Source organism: Mus caroli, unplaced genomic scaffold, assembly GCF_978045245.1.
Source record: "Mus caroli unplaced genomic scaffold, Mus_caroli_1 scaffold_17, whole genome shotgun sequence".
In the NCBI taxonomy this organism is placed as follows: Eukaryota; Metazoa; Chordata; class Mammalia; order Rodentia; family Muridae; genus Mus; species Mus caroli.
The window spans coordinates 41901396-41921385 of record NW_028227272.1 but is presented as its reverse complement, the minus strand read 5'-3'; the positions used below and the strand labels follow the sequence as shown (position 1 = coordinate 41921385).

The following is a 19990-nucleotide window of genomic DNA, read 5'->3' as shown; positions in this document are numbered from 1 at the left end:
ATGTTGCAATTTTCCATTCCATGGAACCAGCAGTTTCTGTGGGAGAGTTTCTTTAAAGGTGTTATGCTATGGATAGAATGCTTGGGCCAAAAGTTTTAAAACTGGAAGTGAAAGAATTTAGGATTTGTAAATAAACCATGAGGTCTTGCAGCAAAAATCAAAATATATGACCTAGCCTGGCTCCTGGGTCCAGCACAACCTCACTCGGGTTTATAGAAGTACTCAGGTCCATTGAAGGGACTGACAACCACATCAGATTTGCCTTCCTAGTAGGTTCTGTGGCTGCTTCTCGGAACCTCAGGATGCTGCGCGGTAGACAATATGTCTTTCAGATGGTGGTAAATCTCATCTTAACCACAGACCACTCTCCTCAGGAGCCTTCTGGCACTCTGTTTTCAGAAGAGAAACTAGAAAGTGTGATGTACTCAAGCTTTTACATCATGTTAACGCAATGGCACAGGCAACATTATAGGACCAGTCTTTCTCATATAACTCTGGCTCCAGTTCAGGATCCTGTTCTTACTGACAGGCGAATCATTCCAGCAATTGGAAACGTGCTTTGTTTTATCTTTCCCTAGAAGCCCTAATATTTAGTTGACTTCACTATTCATTCTGCTTTGATGTATTGTGTTCTGTTTGCTGTGTGTGTGTATGAGACTGTGAATGCTCTCTCTCTTCACCTGATCAGAGTTGTAGATACCCTCCTTTCACCCCAGAGCTTCCCTCTGCCATGCTCAATGCTTGCTTCTTCTCTCTTTCATGATGACTAAGTCTCTGGAGCTTTGGAGTGGAAAGATATACTAAGAATGGGATCCTGTCTGTGTTTATCTGTGTGTGGGCTGAGTCTTACATAGCAAGAGGAAGAGGAGGAGGAGAAAAAGGAGGAGGAGTAAGAGGAGGAGGGGAGATCCTGTCTGTGTTTATCTGTATGTGAACTCTGAGTCTTACACAGGAAGAAGAGGAGGAGGAGGAAGAGGAGGCAGAAGAGGAGGAGGAGGGATCCTGTCTGTGTTTATCTATGATTGAGCTCTGAGTCTTACACAGGGGGAAGAGGAGGAGGAAGAAGAGAAGGAGGAGGGGGGAGACATGAGATAAGGAAGAAAGCAATGAAATGAATGTTTTCCTGTGTGCTTGTGGACACATGAGAACCCTTTAGAAGCTGATAGACTGGGCTGAAAAATTCTGCATTTCCGTAGCATCCTTTGGAGGAATATTAATAACCAGATAAAGACAGTCTTCAAAACCTTCTCTTCAGCTGGCCTAATAGTAAGAATTGTATTCCTATTTCATGGTGGGAGAAGTACTTGATCAATACTGAAGCCATCAGCTGAGAGAGAAAGTCCCTCCCTCTCTATCAGCCTCAACCATCAGACCCACTCCCTCTCACAAACCTGTTTTGGTTCTTCACTATGTAGGAGCCAATGTTGTTGGTTCCTCATTTGATCTGCAAATCACCATTGGATGAATCAGTAAGAGGTTTTGACATTCTGTTCAGAGAACTTTATAAATAAATTAAGATTAGCTGAATCTGCCAAATCTTGTTGGTATTCTTAATAAGTGTCTTCTGTTACACATTTACACAATGGCGTACTACTCAGCTATTAAAAACAATGACTTCATGAACTTTGCAGGCAAATGGATAGAACTTGAAAATATCATCCTGAGTGAGGTAACCCAGTCACAAAAGAACACACATGGTATACACTCACTGAGAAGTGGATATTAGCCCAAAAGTTCAGAATACCTCAGATTCAATTCACAGACCATATGAATCTCAAGAAGGAGGAAGACCAAAGTGTGGATGGATGCTTCAGTGTTTCTTAGAAGTGGGAACAAAATACTCACAGGAGGAAATATGGAGATAAAGTGTGGAACAGAGACTAAAGGAAAAGCCATCCAGAGACTGCTCCACCTGGGGATCCATCCCATATACAGTTGCAAACCTAGACAATATTGAGGATGCTGGGAAGTGCTTGCTGACAGGAGCCTGATATGGCTGTCTCTTGAGAGGCTCTTCCAGAGCCTGACAAAATCAGAGGCAGATGCTCCAAGCCAACCATTGAGCTGAGCATGGGTTCCCTTGTGGAGGAGTTGGAGAAGGGACTGAAGGAGCTGAGGGGGTTTGAAGCCCCATGGTAGGGGGCAACAGTGTCAACTGGCCAGAAGTCCCAGAGCTCCTGGGGAGTGGACCAACAAATAAAGAGTACACATGGAGGGACCCATGACTCAGGCCTCATAGGTGGCAGAGGATGGCCTTGTTGGACATTAGTGGGAGGAGCGGGTCTTGGGACTGAGGGGGTTTGATGCCCCAGTGTAGTGGAATGCCAGGGCAAGAAGGCAGGAGTGTGGGTGGGGAAGTACCCTCATAGAGGCAGGGGAACGGGGGCAAGGGTAGGATGGGGGATTTCCGAAGGGGAGACCTGGAAAGGAGAAAGCATTTGAAATGTAAATAAAGAAAATAGCCAATAAAAGAAACAAAAGATGTATGTGAGTAAACAACACAGCTTCCATCATCATGATGAAGACCCTACCCTGACCCTCGCAGCCCATCCCCTCTTCTTGCTATGCCTTTCTTCCCCAGCCTTGCCCACTGTCTGATTTTCATGCATCTTTTAACTCAGTTTTACTGTCTTCCCCTTCATCAGCAAGGATTCATGCCTGTCCTCTAGTTCTGTCTTTTTCACAGTATACCAGATCTTCTAGGGCTTCTCTCTCATAAGGACTCATGCCTGGTAAAGAATAGATCCTAAGCCCAGCTCTGTCCAGCTCTGCCCAGCTCTACACAAGGTCTAATCAGTATAAGTATCTTAATATCTTCTTTTCCATGAATTAGATAAAGAGCTATCACTTGAACTTGGCCAGTCAGACAAGAGAGGTGAGGGAGGTGGGGGCTTTGGGGCCACATGAGTAAGATGTGATCTAAAATAGAGCTGACCAAACTCTTCCTCTTGTCTGGCTTGGCCTTAGAAAGTAGCTCCCTTCTCTTGGGGAGAAGTAAAGCAGGGCCTCTGACTTCTTAGTGACACCCCATGACCACCGAATCTGAGAGTCTTGGTTTCCTCTTTTAGAAAAAAGGGAAGTTGACCTAATTTATCTGTACCTTCCTGCCAGTATTAGAATACCATGTGTGCCTCTAGATATGACGTGGGAGGGCCTAGGATGTGGAGAAAAGAAAAGCTAATTTTATCTGAAGCCATTGACACTGACAGGGAAGAAATGAGTACTAATCTTGGCTTCACCATGAAGACAGTGTAGTGACCTTCCTTCCCACACATGTGACGATCCCCTTGAAGTTTATTTGGTGAGCAAAATGTTTCTACTAAAGTTAAGCGAAAACAGCAGTACACATTTAGGAACTGAAAAGATGTTTTTCTCCTTAAAGCAGAAGTTTAGCTCTGCCTCTTTTTGTAACTATTCCAAACACCTCCCAAGAAAAGCTAGAGTTAACCAGATATAGGCTTGTTGTATGGAGGGGAAATTTAAGAAAAAGCGGGATTGCTTTGCTTGAAGCTATGCTGATTTTAGTTTGCTTCAAGGTGTTCAAAAAAAAAGTCGAAGCACCATCTAGTGGTTCTCAACTGTGGTTTGCTCCCAATATCCCTCATTGGAGATCATATTGATTTTTGGGTGTAATTATCGTGTTGTGATCAGACTACCCTGCTTATTCCCAAAGGAAAGAGCAGAACCACCCAACACATTTATCAAAGCCAATTGAGACCATATAAGTATATTAACCTCACATCAGGAAAGACAGGTCCAAGGACCAGACTGAGGAAAAGTTAATACATCCTCACCTGGACCACATAAGGAGGACACCTAACACTGTGATGACAGCAGCCTCACCAACCTGTCATCTGACCACCCTGGGTGTGAGTCAAGGGACCAACAAGCAGACAATTTCTGACTGTGTCAGGGGTTTCAGGTTGGCTTGTTTCTCAGTGCTGACGTGGTTCATTCTAATTGTCATCAGTTCATCCATTCATTTCTCTTGACCTCTGGCCTCTACTGCCTCCCTGGTCTGTACCTGCACCTTGCTTAGATTGCTCCACTCAGGCAGCTGGGTCTGTCCCTACTACTTGATCCTACAGCAGCCACAGCAGCATCTCCAACAGGCTTTCAATGGTTAGTTACTGGACACTTCCTCTCCCTGAAGAATCTTCTGACATCCCTATCTGTTTTCGTTTGTGCTTGTCAACTAGACTTCTTTGTAATTTCTTAAAGTCTGCTGAAGATTTTTATTCCTTTTAAACGCATTCTGTAACCTACATAGGTAGATAATAGATGATAAGTAGCTAGATGATAAAAACAGATAAATACATATAGATGCATAAATATATAGAAAATAGATATATTTTCTGTATGATATGTAAAGTATGGTCTGAGAGTCAGTAGTTAAGATTGGAACAAAATAAATTGGGTCGCCTTAGTCAGTTATCAAGGGAATTGGTACTACCTGGCAAACTGCTACCAATGTTATTTAGTAAAATCTGGTATTATGGAAAGAAATAAACATGTTCTGGCATGGATCCATCACAATATAGAAACATACATGAGTGTGCACATATACAGATATATGTGCAGATATGTGCATGTGTGTTCAAAGAGGGAACTATTTCACATCTGTGTAGAGAAGGGAAGATGGGAGCTTGGACAAGGCAGCTGCATAGTGGTTTACTCTTTTGTTCTAACACCACATAAAAAACCATGGCAGTGGGAGTGGGAGATGAGTAGAGAAGTAACATTTGTCATTTTGACAAGTGAAGGAGTCTAGTTTGGTTTCAATTCCTTTGTCCCTCCTACTCACATCCTTTCTGGAAGCCCATGGTTCTGTTTATTCTCCCCAATCCTGCAGCACAGACATGACTGCAAACATCTAGGGATCATTAAACTACAGTATCATCTTTTCACATCCTCATATTTCAATGCTTTCCCATCGAAAGCCCACCTTACCCCTACATAAGCAACAATTGTCCTAATATTGACCTGGAGGTCACTGTCTAACCCATTATTCCTATCTCTTTCATTACCTTTAAGGGGAGAACGGGAATAATTGATACCATGTACATGAGTAGAACACAATCAAGTTTTATGAGAGTAAACTTTCCAATTGACCAGGTAAGTATTGGTTTCAACTAGAATTAAACCCAGCTATGTGCAAAGTAAAAAAGCAGCAGTGGCGTGAAAAACATAGTTTATTGTCTATCACATCAAGACAACAGATAATAGATGGTCTACAACTGGTGGGGCAACTCTATGGTCATCAGGCCCAAGTCCTTCCATTGTTCCTCTTTTTCATTTCACTTAAGAGCTGCCATCTTCAGTGTCATTCGTGGCTCATGTTAGCTCTGGAATCTCAAGGCACCGTATCAGTACTGCAGTCCCACAGATAGCTTAGAAAGCAAAAGAAAACCCTTCCTTTTCTTTAGAGGGTTGTCCTAAAAATATCACACATCTCATTTGCCAGAGCAAATGGGCAGGGTCAGAAGATGCAAGGTAAACTGAATAGATGTAAGCTACTATCTATATCTATCTTTACAAAATTGGAGATATGTTATTGACCAATGTAGGAGCTACTTAATGCCACAAATGTGCTACATGATAACCAACCAGAGGAAATGTATGGCAATGACTGTTCATTTGTCTAAGATCAGCACAGGCTCATGTCTGATCATCTTTGATTGTGTTTGCTCAAGTGTCTAAGAGAAAGCTGACATTTGGATCCTTCATCTGGCCTCAACAGAGAGATGAAAGTCTGGACTGACATAAATCATCTATGTTCTATAATGATCTCCAGCAGGCTCAGCCTTTCAAATTCCCATAAGAGGAAAAGTAGAAATACTCAGGACCTCTTGAGACACACAAACGCAAAATTGGCACAGTGCCCTTTATGTATCTTCTCATTGGTCAAATAACAGTTTGAAGTAGGTACACAGGGTCCATAGACACTTTATGGAATGAACTTTGAGGCCTATTTTTAAAAAGGTGACTAGAAAGTTGGGATGAAGAGAATTGTCTTCCACAAGAAGAACAGGGAAGATAGACAATGAATCAACAACTTGCAATCTCTGCCTCAGTTTTTTTCATGTCTAATACAGAATTATATTACTAGATCTCTTTCCTTTTTATATCAGTACTTAAACATCAAACAGTACAATGAAAGATGAGGCAAAAGAGATCATACCTTATCTGGGTTTGAGTGGCAATTACTAATTTATTTACTTCTTGACATATAGTGATTTCCTGCTATTAAAAAAGGCACTAATCTTTGTATTAATACTGTACCTTCTCTTTATTATGTGCAGAGATGTGCTAAGTATGCGCCAGCCCTCATTCTTTTTCTTTAAGTCAACCAGCGCACATTGTCTAGGTTTCCTACCAGGTAGTGTGATCATATGACTAAGTTTTCGTCAGTTGAATCTGAGCAGATATGTTTACTCCTCCAGACCTGACCCATATGTATCCCACATACAACCTCTACTCTCCCTCGTCACCTGCTGAGTAGAAACTGCTCTGAGATCAGAGCCATAGACTATAAAAGAAGCTTAGAGCAACACACTTTTATCAACTTCCCAGGCACCATCCACTGCAATAGAGTATGACATGGGATGAATTTTAATTACCATCTGAGGCTACCATCCAGGTACCCTCTAGTAGAAGGCATTCATTTGCACCCTGGATGTTTACCAAAAATAAAATAATCCAATCACTTGCCACTTTAGCTAAGATATAATTCTTTTTAAAAAATTTTTATTAGGTATTTTCCTCATTTACATTTCCAATGCTATCCCAAAAGTCCCCATACCCTCCCCCCCCCACTACCCTACCCACCCACTCCCACTTCTTGGTCCTGGCATTCCCCTGTACTGAGGCATATAAAGTTTGCACGACCAATGGGCCTCTCTTTCCTGATGGCCAACTAGGCCATCTTCTGATACATATGCAGCTAGAGACATGAGCTCCAGGGAGTACTGGTTAGTTCATATTGTTGTTCTACCTATAGGGTTGCAGATCCCTTTAGCTCCTTGGGTACTTTCTCTAGCTCCTCCATTGGGGGCCCTGTGATCCATCCAATAGCTGACTGTGAGCATCCACTTCTGTGTTTGCTAGGCCCTGGCATAGTCTCACAAGAGACAGCTATATCAGGGTCCTTTCAGCAAAATCTTGCTTATGTATGCAATGGTGTCAGCGTTTGGAGGCTGATTATGGGATGGATCCCCAGATGTGGCAGTCTCTAGATGGTCCATCCTTTTGTCTCAGCTCCAAACTTTGTCTCTGTAACTCCTTCCATGGGTGTACTAGGTGTATCCAGTGAAGACAAGGTCTTGGTTTACAGTTGTTACAGTTTACCAGTGTCTTACCCTTGCCCTCAGTGATTCATCACACCCATCCATCCCATAAGGTAGAATGCAGACATCACAGGGAATTTGGACACTACAACTTTACACAGTAAGGGGAGATCTCAGTATTACCCCCATGATACTGGCAGTGCCTTCTCTGGGATCAACTTTTAACTAAGTACAGAGGTATGATTTTTAAAAATGGATCTTAGTCATGTATTGAATGATTAATACAAAGGGCAACTGTCATGTTACTTAGTAGCAAGCAAGCAAGGAAAGAAGGCCAGCTAGTGACTGACTTGAAGGTGTTGCTTGTTGTCATGGTACCTGGCAATGCAACTGTCTTTTCTATTTTTATTATGTATTTTCCTCAATTACATTTCCAATGCTATCCCAAAGGTTCCCCATACCCTCCCCCCCCCACAACCCCACTTCCCTACCCACCCACTCCCACTTTTTGGCCCTCGCGTCCCCCTGTACTGGGGCATATAAAGTTTGCATGTCCAATGGGCCTCTCTTTCCAGTGATGGCCGACTAGGCCATCTTTTAATACATATGCAGCAATGCAACTTTCATGATCATATAAAATGATCCTGGGAAGAAGTGGATGGAAGCCATTCCTGGGGGACTTGAGTGGAGTAAAATTACCCAGCACTTCTGTTCACATTTCCTAAGACATTTTTCTCTTTGGCCTGAGAAGTGGGGAAGTAGATGGGTCATTCACAGCATAGCTGATGGTAAGCACCAAGCTTTTGCCTATATGGTCATACTGCACGACTGCCAACTGCAGAATGAATTCTAACAACCATGAAGACAGCAGGGACAGGTAAGCTGGATTTCAATGAGAAAGTTGATTGCAAATGGCTGTTTTCTTGTATTGTGTCATCAGACTAATGGGCTTCCAGAAATCTGGATATTCATGTTCTAGAAATACACAAAAACAAAACAAAACAAAACAAATTGCATAAAGTACAATTAAGCAGGAATGAACAGAAGTCCACAGAACTCAGGAAACTGGGAAACAAACACTAATAAAGTTTCAGCAACATCATTTCTACCACTGAATCCTCAAAGACAGGATCAGGATAAGTCCCTCCTGGATCAGAACTGTAGCAAGACAGAAGCTTGTGCCAGAGCTGTGGGCACCTGTGTCTGGGTTCCATTGTTCACAATGGCCTGAAGCAGAAGGGCTGGGGGAACACCCACGACGGGACTACATAACATATTTTCCCAGTCCTCTGTGAGTGCCAAGTTGTGACAATGTTTTCTCTCTAATGAGTCTTAACATTTTATTTTTCGGTTCCTACCTGAAATAATTTCTCCACTGGAAGAAAGCAAATCCTCCGACGAGAACAGTTACAGCCAGTTTCACATAGAGAATGCTCAGCAAGGAAGGCAGGATGCTCATTGTACCTTTAAATACAGGCAAGAGTAAAATGTCTGCTCAGTTTGATAATAGTTCAGAAATTAGAGGCAAACAGCCCTAAAATCATGTAAAATAGTTCCAGAAGTTTACAGAATATCCATTGTATCAATTATAATTCAGATATAGCTCAGACCACTATTTCAGGATCAAGTTTAGGAATCAAGTCTAACTTTTGTGCTTGATAGGTATTGGCAAGTATTTTGAAGTGGAGAACTGCACACTAAGTATTATTAATACTTCCCAGTTATAGAAGGGAAAATTTCACATGCAAATTTTGTTCTTATGAAAATCCAATTACATGATTTCCATACACTTTCCATACACTCCTTTTCCTTGGTCCAAACTCCCCAAAGTGGCCCTGCCTCCTAATGCCCTGTCCCAAACTTCCAGCCTCTTCTTTTTAAATTGTTATTTATGCATAATATGTAAATACAATCTGCTGTGTTCATTCAGATTTGCTTGCATGTACATGATTTCAGACTTGATATTGGATAACCCCTTGATATTTGGATAACCAATTAGAGGTCATCCCTGAGGGGAGACTGTTTCTCCCACCCTCCGAACCTTTAATTAACTGTACTTCTTTGTCTAAGGGTGAAGCCCAGTGAGGTTTCCCTCTTCCATATTTGCATATTTATTGTTCAGGACTTATTTAGGCAGCCATATTGTTGAGGTTTCCTGGGTGAAGTTTCTCTGACATTTCTAGATGACACAATCTTCCCACAGATTTCTTCCTTCTCTGGCTCTTATAACATTTCTGCCTCCTCTTCGACAATGTTCCCTGAGCATTCATTACATGTAGAAATTGTGTTGTAGATGTATCCATGGGACCTAATATCCTATGATCACTGTTCTCTGCAGTCTATTTGTGGCTCTTTGTGATGGTTTCTATCACCAGTAGAAGCTTCTTTGGTAAGGGTGAAGAGCCATGCTTATTGGTGGCTGTAAAGGTACTTAGAACTTAGGCATTGTGCTGGTTAGGTGAAGGGCAGTGGTAGTTTTCTCTCTAACATCAATGGCCTCACTAACTTGGAGTAGTTAGCTAGGTCTCTAGTATCAGCCATGATTTTCCTCCTCTTGAGTTGGCCTTAAATATAATTTGACAGCTATTAGTTGCTGCCAAGATATGATTGCCACCATCACAGCTTAGGGACCAGCCTTGCTTGTCATTGCTGTGGTTCATAAGCCTCACAGCTAGTTGGTACTACCAGTTGCCTCCCCCTTTAGGCAGCTCACAGCAGTTTTGGTGACTATGGAAGTTAGTCCTCAGGGAGGAGGTTTTTCGGGTCACATCCAGCTTAGATCCTCTGAGTCCTCTGTCTGAAGTACAGCTCATGAAATTCTTAGTCTTTTGAAAGACATTATTACATTTTATTTGTTTATAAAAATTGAGCATTTCATATAAAGTATTGTGATCGTATTAATGTCTAACCCCTATAACTCCTGTCAGATCCATACCTCACTTTGTTACTTCACAAACTTTGTGTCTTTTTTTTTTTAAACAGCCCACTGGATTCAGTTAAGTTGTCCATATACTCCTAGGTTGGAGCCTACCAGAAGTAATCCTCTCAGAGATAGCTGACTCTCTCTCCTCAAGAAACCATTAACTGTCCATAGTTCCTCAGTTAGCATGGTAGGGACTCCTGAGTCCCTTTCTATTCTGTGTTAGAGTATAGACTGCTCTGGTCTAGTGTGGGTACTGTACAGAAAACTACATTGCTGTCAGCTTATAAGCTCAGACCCTGTCACAGCCAGAAGCTGTTTTTCTATGATATTCCCTGATTGTTGAATTTTACAATCTTTCTGGTTTTTTTTCCTTGACAAGTTGAGAGTTTCTGCTTTAACCATTCTTCACTGAAAAAAAAAAGAGACTTCTCTGAAGAGATATGAGGGTCATAAATTGAGGTAGAGTGATCCAAATTGAGAGAGTAGCTTTATTCTGTGTCCTTTATGCAGAATAATAAATAGGCCGTGAGCCCTCCATCCATGGGTTCCTGGGAACACTTAAAATACCAAGCACCTATTGTCTCCTTGGCCTTAAATCCAATCAGAAGCAATTAACAGCCTCTACATTGGCCAGGCCATTAGTGCACACGCAGGCACTATTCATTCAAGTAGATAGCCATCTGGACTGTGTCCATGTTCTAGCTATTAGGTATAGAGCATTTATAAATATAGATGGGAATATTATCTCTGTAGTCAGAGTACTTTGGTATGTTCCTGAGAATGGAAGACTTCGGTCACTATTTCTAGGTTTTCTGAGGAAAGAGTAGTTTCCTCAGAAAACTCGGTTTTCTGATCTCCACAGTACCTGCACCAATTGCAGTCCAACCAAGAGTAAAGCTTCCCCACCCCCTACATCCATTGACTTTTATTATCTTAATACTAGCCATTCTGATTGGATTAGGATAAAACTTTCAAAGCAGTCAGGGCTATCACCAGAAACACTAAACTGTAATTAGAGTTTGGACTTGGAGCCAGATTCTACCACCATCACCACCATTAAACCTCTTGTAAAGGAAGAATGGCTTCAGATTGAGTTATAACAAATGATCAATTAACCCTCATGACTATGTATTAATATAAATCCTAAACATTACAGTTTGAGGAGCTTCTGTATAGGAATAACATCAAGGAGCCAAGAGCACAAAAATCCTCGCAATGCCATGAAGCTATGTTCTCCTTCTTCCATAGAGGGCCCTATGAGTCTCTTCAACTTTTCTATCTCTGTGTTTCAGTCTTCATAATAAGCCAGTATAGTAAGACTAAGCATGGTGCCTTCCTCAGTTCTGTGAACCATCCTAGCAAATCACTGGAACTGATACATGGATTATGGAAACATCCCGGATTAAGACAATATGGATTATGAAACACTTATAGCTATATGTAGATAGATGCATATATAGATAAGAAATGCAAATGACAAATGAAAACCATTAGAAGTGTCTGAACTGGGTCTGTTGTCCTATTTAGTTTTCATTGTCAACTCAACAAAACTTAGAGAAACCTGAGAGGCCAGTACACTGTGGGTGGGACTATTCCTTGGGCAGGTAAGAATGATAGATAGATAGAAAGATAGATGATAGATAGATAGATAGATAGATAGATAGATAAAGATAATAATAATAATAATAATAATACATACATACATACATACATACATACATACATACATACATAGACAGACAGATGGACAGATGGCTTAGCATGGGTCTGAGGAGCTAACAAACTGCATTCTTCCATGGTTTCTGCTTCAAGATATTGTTCTTTCCTCTTTCCTCCCCTTAGTGGCTTTTGGCCACATTTGTCACAAACAGACAGACAGAAAATCAAATATTTATCTTTCATAGAAGAATAAGTTAAATATATATTATTTCTTCTTTTTAAAAATGGGGCAGGATACTTACCTTGATTCTGTTCCATGGAGAGAATCCAGTTGTCAGTCAAATGGGAGATAAAGCAGAACACACCGTGGCCATTGTTTTTCTCCCAGTGACACGTGCTCCTGACAATCATGGTGTCATTGCTGTGTGATTTACTCTTAGTGACACAGTCCTCATCTGGAGTCCAAAAGATCTGCACAGCAGGCTTGCCTGCAATTGCCTCACAAACTACAGTTCTATTTTTCCCTGGAAAGAGGGTTACTTCAGAAAGATTCAGTCTCATCATAAAACTTCAAAGGCATTTGTTCCTATCTAAAATCTGATTGCCTCAACCAGGTAGCATACACCAGCTGATATGAGGTCCCCAACACATATACAGCAGAGAACTTCCAGGTCTGGGTTCAGTCAGAGATGATGCACCTCACCCTCAAGAGCCTGGAGGCCCCAGGGAGTTTAGAGGTCTGGTTGTCTGGGGGTGGGAGGTGGGGACATCCTCGTGGAGACAGGAGGTTGGGGAGGAGGTTATGGGATGTGGAACAGTCAGATAGTGGACGAGGTGAGGAATAAAATTCAGAGTGTAAATAAATAAATAAATAAATAAACAGAAGAAAAACATCTGGTGACCTAAATAATACAGTATGTGACTTACCTGGCACTTGGATGCTATGTCTCTCTTGGAAAATCCCATCTGTTGTTTCTATCCGACATGAGTAATGCCCATCATGCTTGAGGGCCATTGATTTGATCTGAAGGTCAGAACTCTTGTGATGTGGGGGGGCCCAAGTGGTCCCTCTGTCAGTACAGATTTTTTCACTGATCTGCTGCAACTCTGCTCTGTAGGGTAGTCTGCAGGAAGGCCAGCCTCTGGGGGTTATTTCCCATATTCTAAGTGTCACTTCTTTTGATGGACTAGGGGGACAGAAAAGCTGAGCCTTGATACCTATCTGTACAGACACTGGAGTGCTAACTGGACACACACACAGAGACAGACAGGCAAAGAGAGAGAGAGTTTAATAAAGGATTTGGTATGTTCAACTTACCTACAGTAGATTACATTAAGTTGTATTACAATATTTTTTGTGTATGCTCCAAAAATTAAAATTCACAAAATATGCATTATTTTTAAGCAAATTCATATACTGATTGTATCCTCTGATACACATTTCTGGTGAAACAATGTGTGTTTTAAAGTATTTGTAGTTAACACAGGAGTTTTGTTATCTAGGGACAGACAATTGCTTCGTAGTGTTTCTGCTAAGAGGGAGAAAGTCAGATATGAAAACAATATGATTACATTAAATTACAAAAATAATATTCTAAATCTAATTTTTGGGTGGTGGACAATATTGGTGTCATCATACAATTTGTGTTTCTTGGGAAGCAAACTAGTATACTCAGTCATGTCTCTGCTTAAGTTTTGACAAGTACTAATATAATCAGTAAGTTTCCTTCTAAGGATTTAGATTAGCATTAGAGTAGAAAATATACTACACTGTCATTAAAAATAACTCTCGACATTCATTAAACTAGTTAGGAATTTGCATGTTTATTTTTATTTTTGGATTACTAAGTAAGTAAGATAAATTCAATTTAAGAGATTATTAATAGCTTCCCCAACCAGATCATCTCATGAAAAAAAAATCAGTAGAAAGATGCTTAGAAATATTTACTTCCAAATAATAATCAGTAGAAATAGAAGATGGTTAGAAATATTTACTTCTAGTGAAAAAGTATAAATAGTTGCAAAACCATGAAAATTTCATAACATTTCTTTCCTTCCTATTAGATAGGTATAAACTCAGACAGTTCAGCTATTTGCGTGTTGCCCATAGATTTTGTCTCTGTATTCAATCAGAATTAAATACACAGATTGGCCATTGTACTCTTTATAAACAGTTTAAATTTATACTCCAGAATCTACAAGATTTTCCAACTTAGATCCTCATGCCTCCTGTACATTGGCAAAAGTCACTGACTGGTAAGGGTTTACTGAAGGGTGTTTATTCAATCAAAACATCTCATCTGTGACAAATATAGGTGTCAGAATGACCTCACTTTAACATAATCAGAAACAGTTATACTATGAAGGAGCATATTGTGTGAGTAAGTCTTGGCTTTCCTACAATCGCTCTCTTTTCTTGTTGTATTGCTTACCTCCTTTGGCCACACATTTTATGGCCAAATAAAGACCATGTAAGCAGATAAAGAAAGAATAAGCTGGTACTTTAACACAGACCATAAAGGAAATTAAACCCACTGTGGTGGTTGTAATGTGAATGGGTCCCATAGGTACCTATAGTTGAATGCTAAATCACAAGGGAGTGGAACCGTCTGAAGAGATAAAAAGAATTAGAAGGTATGGCTTTCTTGGAATGAGTGTGGCCTGGTCAAAGCAAGTGTGTCACCAGGGTTGGGCTTTGAGGTTTCAAAAGATCATGTGAGTGCCACCATTTCCCGACACTGATGTAATGGGCTAAGCTTCTGAAACTGTAAGTCAGCCCTCAATTAAATAGCTTTCTTTTATAAAAATTGCCCTGGTCATTGTGTCCCTTTACAACAGTAGAACAGTGACTAAGATACCCGTGATCTTTCCATGACTTCAAGTTGACCAAGGCTTAGAGGCAGGCGAGGATTGCCTTGATTGAGAAACCACTAAGCAGACTGACTGTTCAGGACCTGTCACAACAAAGCCCGTGGACTACTGAGTGCTTCCATTAAGCATGAGGCTGGAATGCGGCAGCCAGTGTATTAGCTACTTCTCTAACCTAGACTCACTCTCCATCTCCATGGTGACGTCCACTCCATCAGGGAAGATATTATCATCTGAAAAAGGAAATGAATCATCCGGTGGGATCTCCTCCTGTCCTTTATTTGAACAACTTGACTCTAGAAAATATTTTAAAAGAGAAGATCTATTTTATATTTTCATATAGAGTAAAAGCCTTCTTTCTGAACAAAGTCTTATTCAACACAATAGATAATCAGTTAACCGCAACTAAATTAAAACAATTTAAAACTAATTATAAGACATCACTAAATGTTATGACATCTGAGGATGAAAGTACATTAACATCTTGAAATTCACATTTATAGGGTATAGCGTTTCCAATTTATAAGATAACTCATTTAACAAATACTATTTTACAAGGGACTGTAGGGGGAGGAGCTGATACTAAAATCTGGTTGCTTAATTGTTTCCTGCTTATGTCAATAAAGACAGCAGAAGCCAATTGCTTGCTGAGAGAAAGAAGGTGAAATTTCCCGGACCCAAGTAGAAGAGCAAAAAGTGAGGGGAGGAGGAGGTTTTGTTTTTGGTTTTGTTTTGTTTTGTTTTTGTTTTTGTTTTTGTTTTTTCTGCCAGGCTTTGGAGGGAGGAGCACTAACAATGTAAGGCCTAGAGGGAACTAGAATGGATGGCGGCCTCTGCCATGGGTGGAATTCTAACATAGGATAGCTGACGAGTTTAGGGCTATAGATTCTGCACCCAGCAGTTGTGCTATCTGGCTGGTTTTAAAATATTACGGCAGTCTGGTGTTTTCCATCTGGAGGTGGTTGGCTGGTGTAGAGCAATTGCAGCTTCCGATATTCATGGGAATAGCATCAGCTGGCAATTGGCAGAGCTGAGTGAGACCAGGGCGGCTTGGTGGAGTTAGCCACAATAGGTTGAAGGAACAAAGTTCCGGGTTAGGACAGCAGCTAGCCCTTGGTGGAGCTATGTCAGGACTGGGACCAGCAACAGCAAGTTCTCAGAGCTGAGCTGAAAGTGCAGCCCGGGAAGGCAATAGCGTGGAGATTTAAAATTACATGTAACAGAGACAAAGTTTGGAACTAAGATGAAAAGATGGACTATCCAGAGACTACCCCACTTGGGGATCTATCCCATAATCAGCCACCAAACCCAGACACTATTACATATGCCAGCAAGATTTTGCTGAAGGGACCCTGATATAGCTCTCTCGTATGAGGCTATGCAAGTGCCTGGCAAATACAGAAGAGGATGCTCACAATCATCTATAAGATGGAACACAGGGCCCCCAATGGAGAAGCTAGAGAAAGTACCCAAGGAGCTGAAGGGGTCTGCAACCCTATAGGTGGAACAATATGAACTAACCGGTACCCCCAGAGCTCATGTCTCTAGCTGCATATGCAGCAGAAGATGGCCTAGTCAGCCATCATTGGGAAGAGAGGCCCTTGGTCTTGCTAACTTTATATGCCCCAGTACAGGGGAACGCCAGGGCCAAGAAGTGGGAGTGGGTGAGTATGGAAGCAGGGCAGGGGCAGGGTATAGGGAAGTTTCGGGATAGCATTTGAAATGTAAATAAAGAAAATATCTAATAAGAAAAGAATCAAAATTAAAATAAAATAAAATTACATGTAACAAGGGACTCCTTCCCTTTCACCACATCATAACCATTTCTCCAGGCATGGCCTTAGTCAGTGTGGGCATCCTCACATGAGCTGATTTTATTCTCCAAATACCACACTCTAATTAATTTTGTTTGATCATGTGATTGGCATCTTACCTAGACCATGTAGTGTTGTTCTTTTTTTTTTCCAATAAATTTAAGCTCACAATAAAAAAAAAATGATCCAACCATTATCTCTCTTCTTCCTTTATTTTTTCTACTTTATAACAAGGGAAAAAAGAATAAAGCAGAAATCAAAGGAGAAATTGAAATGATAAACCATGGGTACTTTGACTTTCTAGTTCCATAGCTCCAGTTTTCTGCTGGCAATTACTTCTCTTGACTTCTGTAGAATACTTTAAAATTAAAATTGCCCTAGTCTATGCATTTGAGCATTATCTTAGTTTTTGTTGATCTTTGCAGTTATAACCTACTTAATCTCAATGAAGTCATGGCCTCTGTTACTTTAGGGGATATGCTTTTACCACAGGATTCCACATTATTTTTCACTCTCCTTGAAAATTTGAGGAAACCATTCCTCTTCCATTCTCAGAGGTTTGAGTGTGAAGAAAGATGAATTTCAAGATCTATGCTAACAGTGAACAGAAGGGGGATAACTGTATCAATTTTAGATAAATAAAATTTGAAATCAAGAAAAGATATTAATGGTAAAAAAAATGGGCATTATATAAAAATGTAGCAACAATTCTCCTCAGAAAAACAAACTCCAATTCTTAGCTTGTGAGTACCTAACAACAGAGAGTCTAGATGAAAAAGCAAAACCTGTTTCAAACTTCTGGAAGAAATGGTTAAATAAATACACTCTGTAGTTCAGAGATTTTTAACATCCCTCTTTCAGAAAGGGAGAAACCAACAATAGTTACAAAATCATGCAAGGCAAAGCTGAACATAACCACTGTCACCAGCTCAGTATAATTTATACCTCCATAATTGACTTCCTATAGTAAGTAGAGGAATACATTTTTTTCCAAGCTCGAATGTAGCTTTCATGAAGATAGAATATATCCTGAGCCATAAGACACATATTGCAATTTATTAACATTTATTTTATGTATATGGGTATATCACCTATATGTATCTATGAGCATCACTTACATGCCTGCTGCCCCCAGAATTCCCAATAAGACATTAGATCTCCTGGAAATTAAGTTACAAATAATTGTGAGCTACCATGTGGATGCTGGAATTCAAACACAAGTCCTCTGAAAGAGTAGCCAGTGCTCTAAACTACTGCTAACCACTGATCTATATCCCTGGTCCAAAATAGTAACACATTTTAAATGATGTAATTGTACCATGCCTGCTCCTTGACTACACTGGAAATGAACTAGAAATCAGTAATAATCAATGGTCCCCACAAGGATCTGGAGATGATGTCATAATTTTTAAATAAAAATCTAGTGAAAAATGAATCTTAAGGAAATTTTTAAAAATATTTTAAACTAAGTAAAAACAGAAATTATCAAAACTTGTAGAATATGGAAAAGCAGTGCTTACAGGAAAAGTTTTAGACTTGGTTGCTTGTATGAGAGAATAAAATTTATCTAAAATCAATCATTTAAATTCCAATTTCAAGAAATTAGAAAAGGAGGAGGAGGAGGAGAAGAGGAAGAAGAGGAAGAAGAGGAAGAGGAAGAAGAAGAAGAAGAAGAAGAAGAAGAAGAAGAAGAAGAAGAAGAAGAAGAAGAAGAAGAAGGAGGAGGAGGAGGAGGAGGAGGAGGAGGAGGAGGAGGAGGAGGAGGAGGAGGAAGAAGAAGAAGAGGAGGAGGAGCAGCAGCAGCAGCAGCAGCAGCAGCAACAGCAAAAAATTCAGGGCCAAAATCAGTGAACACAAAAGAACAGAGAAAATAAACAAAACTAAAGTTGATTCCTTAAGGAGATCAGTAAATGCATACATACATACATACATACATACATACATACATACAATGAAAAATTTTAAAGCAAGTTAAATTAATTTCATGTAACACCTCCCTGCTTTCTTAATTGATGAAAATGGGTTATTAATGGTGTACTTGATCTCAGATTCTTTATCTTATTATACATCTTGAAGTAGAAAGACATAACTGGTATTTTTATATTTGAAGAAAAATCAATTTCCTTTTACATTTGTAAGTCTGCTTAGGAACTATGGTTCTGGAGAAAAAGAGCTAAGGCAGAAGCTCTAGCACTGTAGCTGGTGGGCTCCACTGCCCTGTCCTTATCAGGGGTATTTCAGGCTGTGCCTCCCCCTCCTCCCACTAGTAACTGCCAACACTTTTACTTCAAATGCTTTAAGAAAGACTCCATAGTCTGTGGCACCAATGCACAAACCGGCCTGCATCCAGACCATGGTATCCCCCTTTCCCTTTCAGTGCAGGACTGCTCCCTCCTAGCTAAACTCCGTGCCTCCACTTTACCATAGATCCAGATGATATTCTCTCTCTCTCTCTCTCTCTCTCTCTCTCTCTCTCTCTCTCTCTCTCTCTCTCTCTCTCTCTCTCTCTCTCAATACAAGTCAACTGTAAAGATAAAGCAAGGAAGAAATCTAGTAAAACATTTCTTTTTCAGGCAGTCTCTAATCTTCAAATTCATGATAATGCTTAATAGAATAATCTCTTTAGTAGAATATTTGTAGAAAACCTGTTTATCAAGAATAATCAGTTTAAAAGTAAATGGTAGAGTGTTAAAGTGGTCCTATTAGCCTGAAACCAAGTTATATGCCTGGAAGTACAGGAATCAGGAAGCTGAGGCAGGAGGATTATCATAGTCCAAAGTTAACCTCAAAGAAAATATCATTTCCTAACATTCTAGAATGTTAAACTTACCAGGCACCAAAATATTGATGAAGATGAGTAACATCAAAGCCAGAGTCCTCCCCAAAGCATGCATCTGGAGTGGAGTAAGGTTAAGCACAAATCGTAACCCTCTGAGTGGACTCAGTGACTCCAACTTGGTCAACTTTGTTTATGCTCAGCTCCCCGACTTAGGAGTGACTTTTCTTCCTCATTCCTCTATCTTTATCTTCATCTCCAGTCTGCCTTCAGTTGGCTGACTAAGCCTGCACAGGAGAAAAAGGCAGTGATGTTTGCTGAATGATAAAGAAAGAAGTCAAAACAAAACTCATTCATTTTCTCACAGTATTAAGACATTAAGATACGGGTTCTGGGATTCTGCCTATACTAGTCTGCACAGGAGAGAGTGTGGACTGCAGAAGCTAACAGCTTCTGGGACAGGCAGAAGCCACAGAGCTTCTGGGGCAGACCACTTTTCGGGCTCCAGACATCTGGGCTCCTTCCCTGCCAGAGGAGAGGTGTCTGGCCCGACCTGGAGGGCTTTGCCACAGCATCTGGTGGAGACATCTTGGTTCCCGGATCCTGCCAAGACTAGTCTGCACAGGTGAGATTGTTGACTACAGAAGCTACACAGATTCTGGGA

The 19990-nt window shown here is 40.5% G+C and overlaps 1 protein-coding gene across 2 annotated transcripts; it reads right to left on the bottom strand.

Moving 5' to 3' along the window:
- Positions 1 to 370: 370 nt before the first annotated feature.
- LOC110311781 (cell surface glycoprotein CD200 receptor 3) lies at positions 371 to 19444 on the bottom strand. Of its 2 annotated transcripts, XM_021185309.2 has the most exons (6): positions 19381 to 19444; positions 14922 to 15032; positions 12796 to 13113; positions 12171 to 12392; positions 8645 to 8750; positions 371 to 389 (listed from the first exon to the last, which is right to left on the bottom strand). In XM_021185309.2, exons 1-6 carry the CDS (start codon positions 19442 to 19444, stop codon positions 371 to 373), a joined length of 840 nt encoding a protein of 279 aa, XP_021040968.1. The 2 variants fall into 2 exon arrangements, with proteins under 2 accessions (XP_021040968.1, XP_021040972.1); XM_021185313.2 differs by lacking the exon at positions 12171 to 12392.
- Between the last annotated feature and the right edge of the window lie 546 nt (positions 19445 to 19990).

Bases quoted from the DNA above. Each gene is read 5' to 3' on its own strand.
- LOC110311781 (XM_021185309.2), bottom strand. From the start codon at position 19,444: ATGCATGCTTTGGGGAGGACTCTGGCTTTGATGTTACTCATCTTCATC. The intron at 13,114-14,921 runs GTGAGTCTAGGT...GTGTGTGTCCAG, and splicing joins CGTCACCATGGAGATGGAGA to TTAGCACTCCAGTGTCTGTA. The intron at 8,751-12,170 runs GTAAGTATCCTG...CTGTATTTAAAG, and splicing joins CTCCATGGAACAGAATCAAG to GTACAATGAGCATCCTGCCT.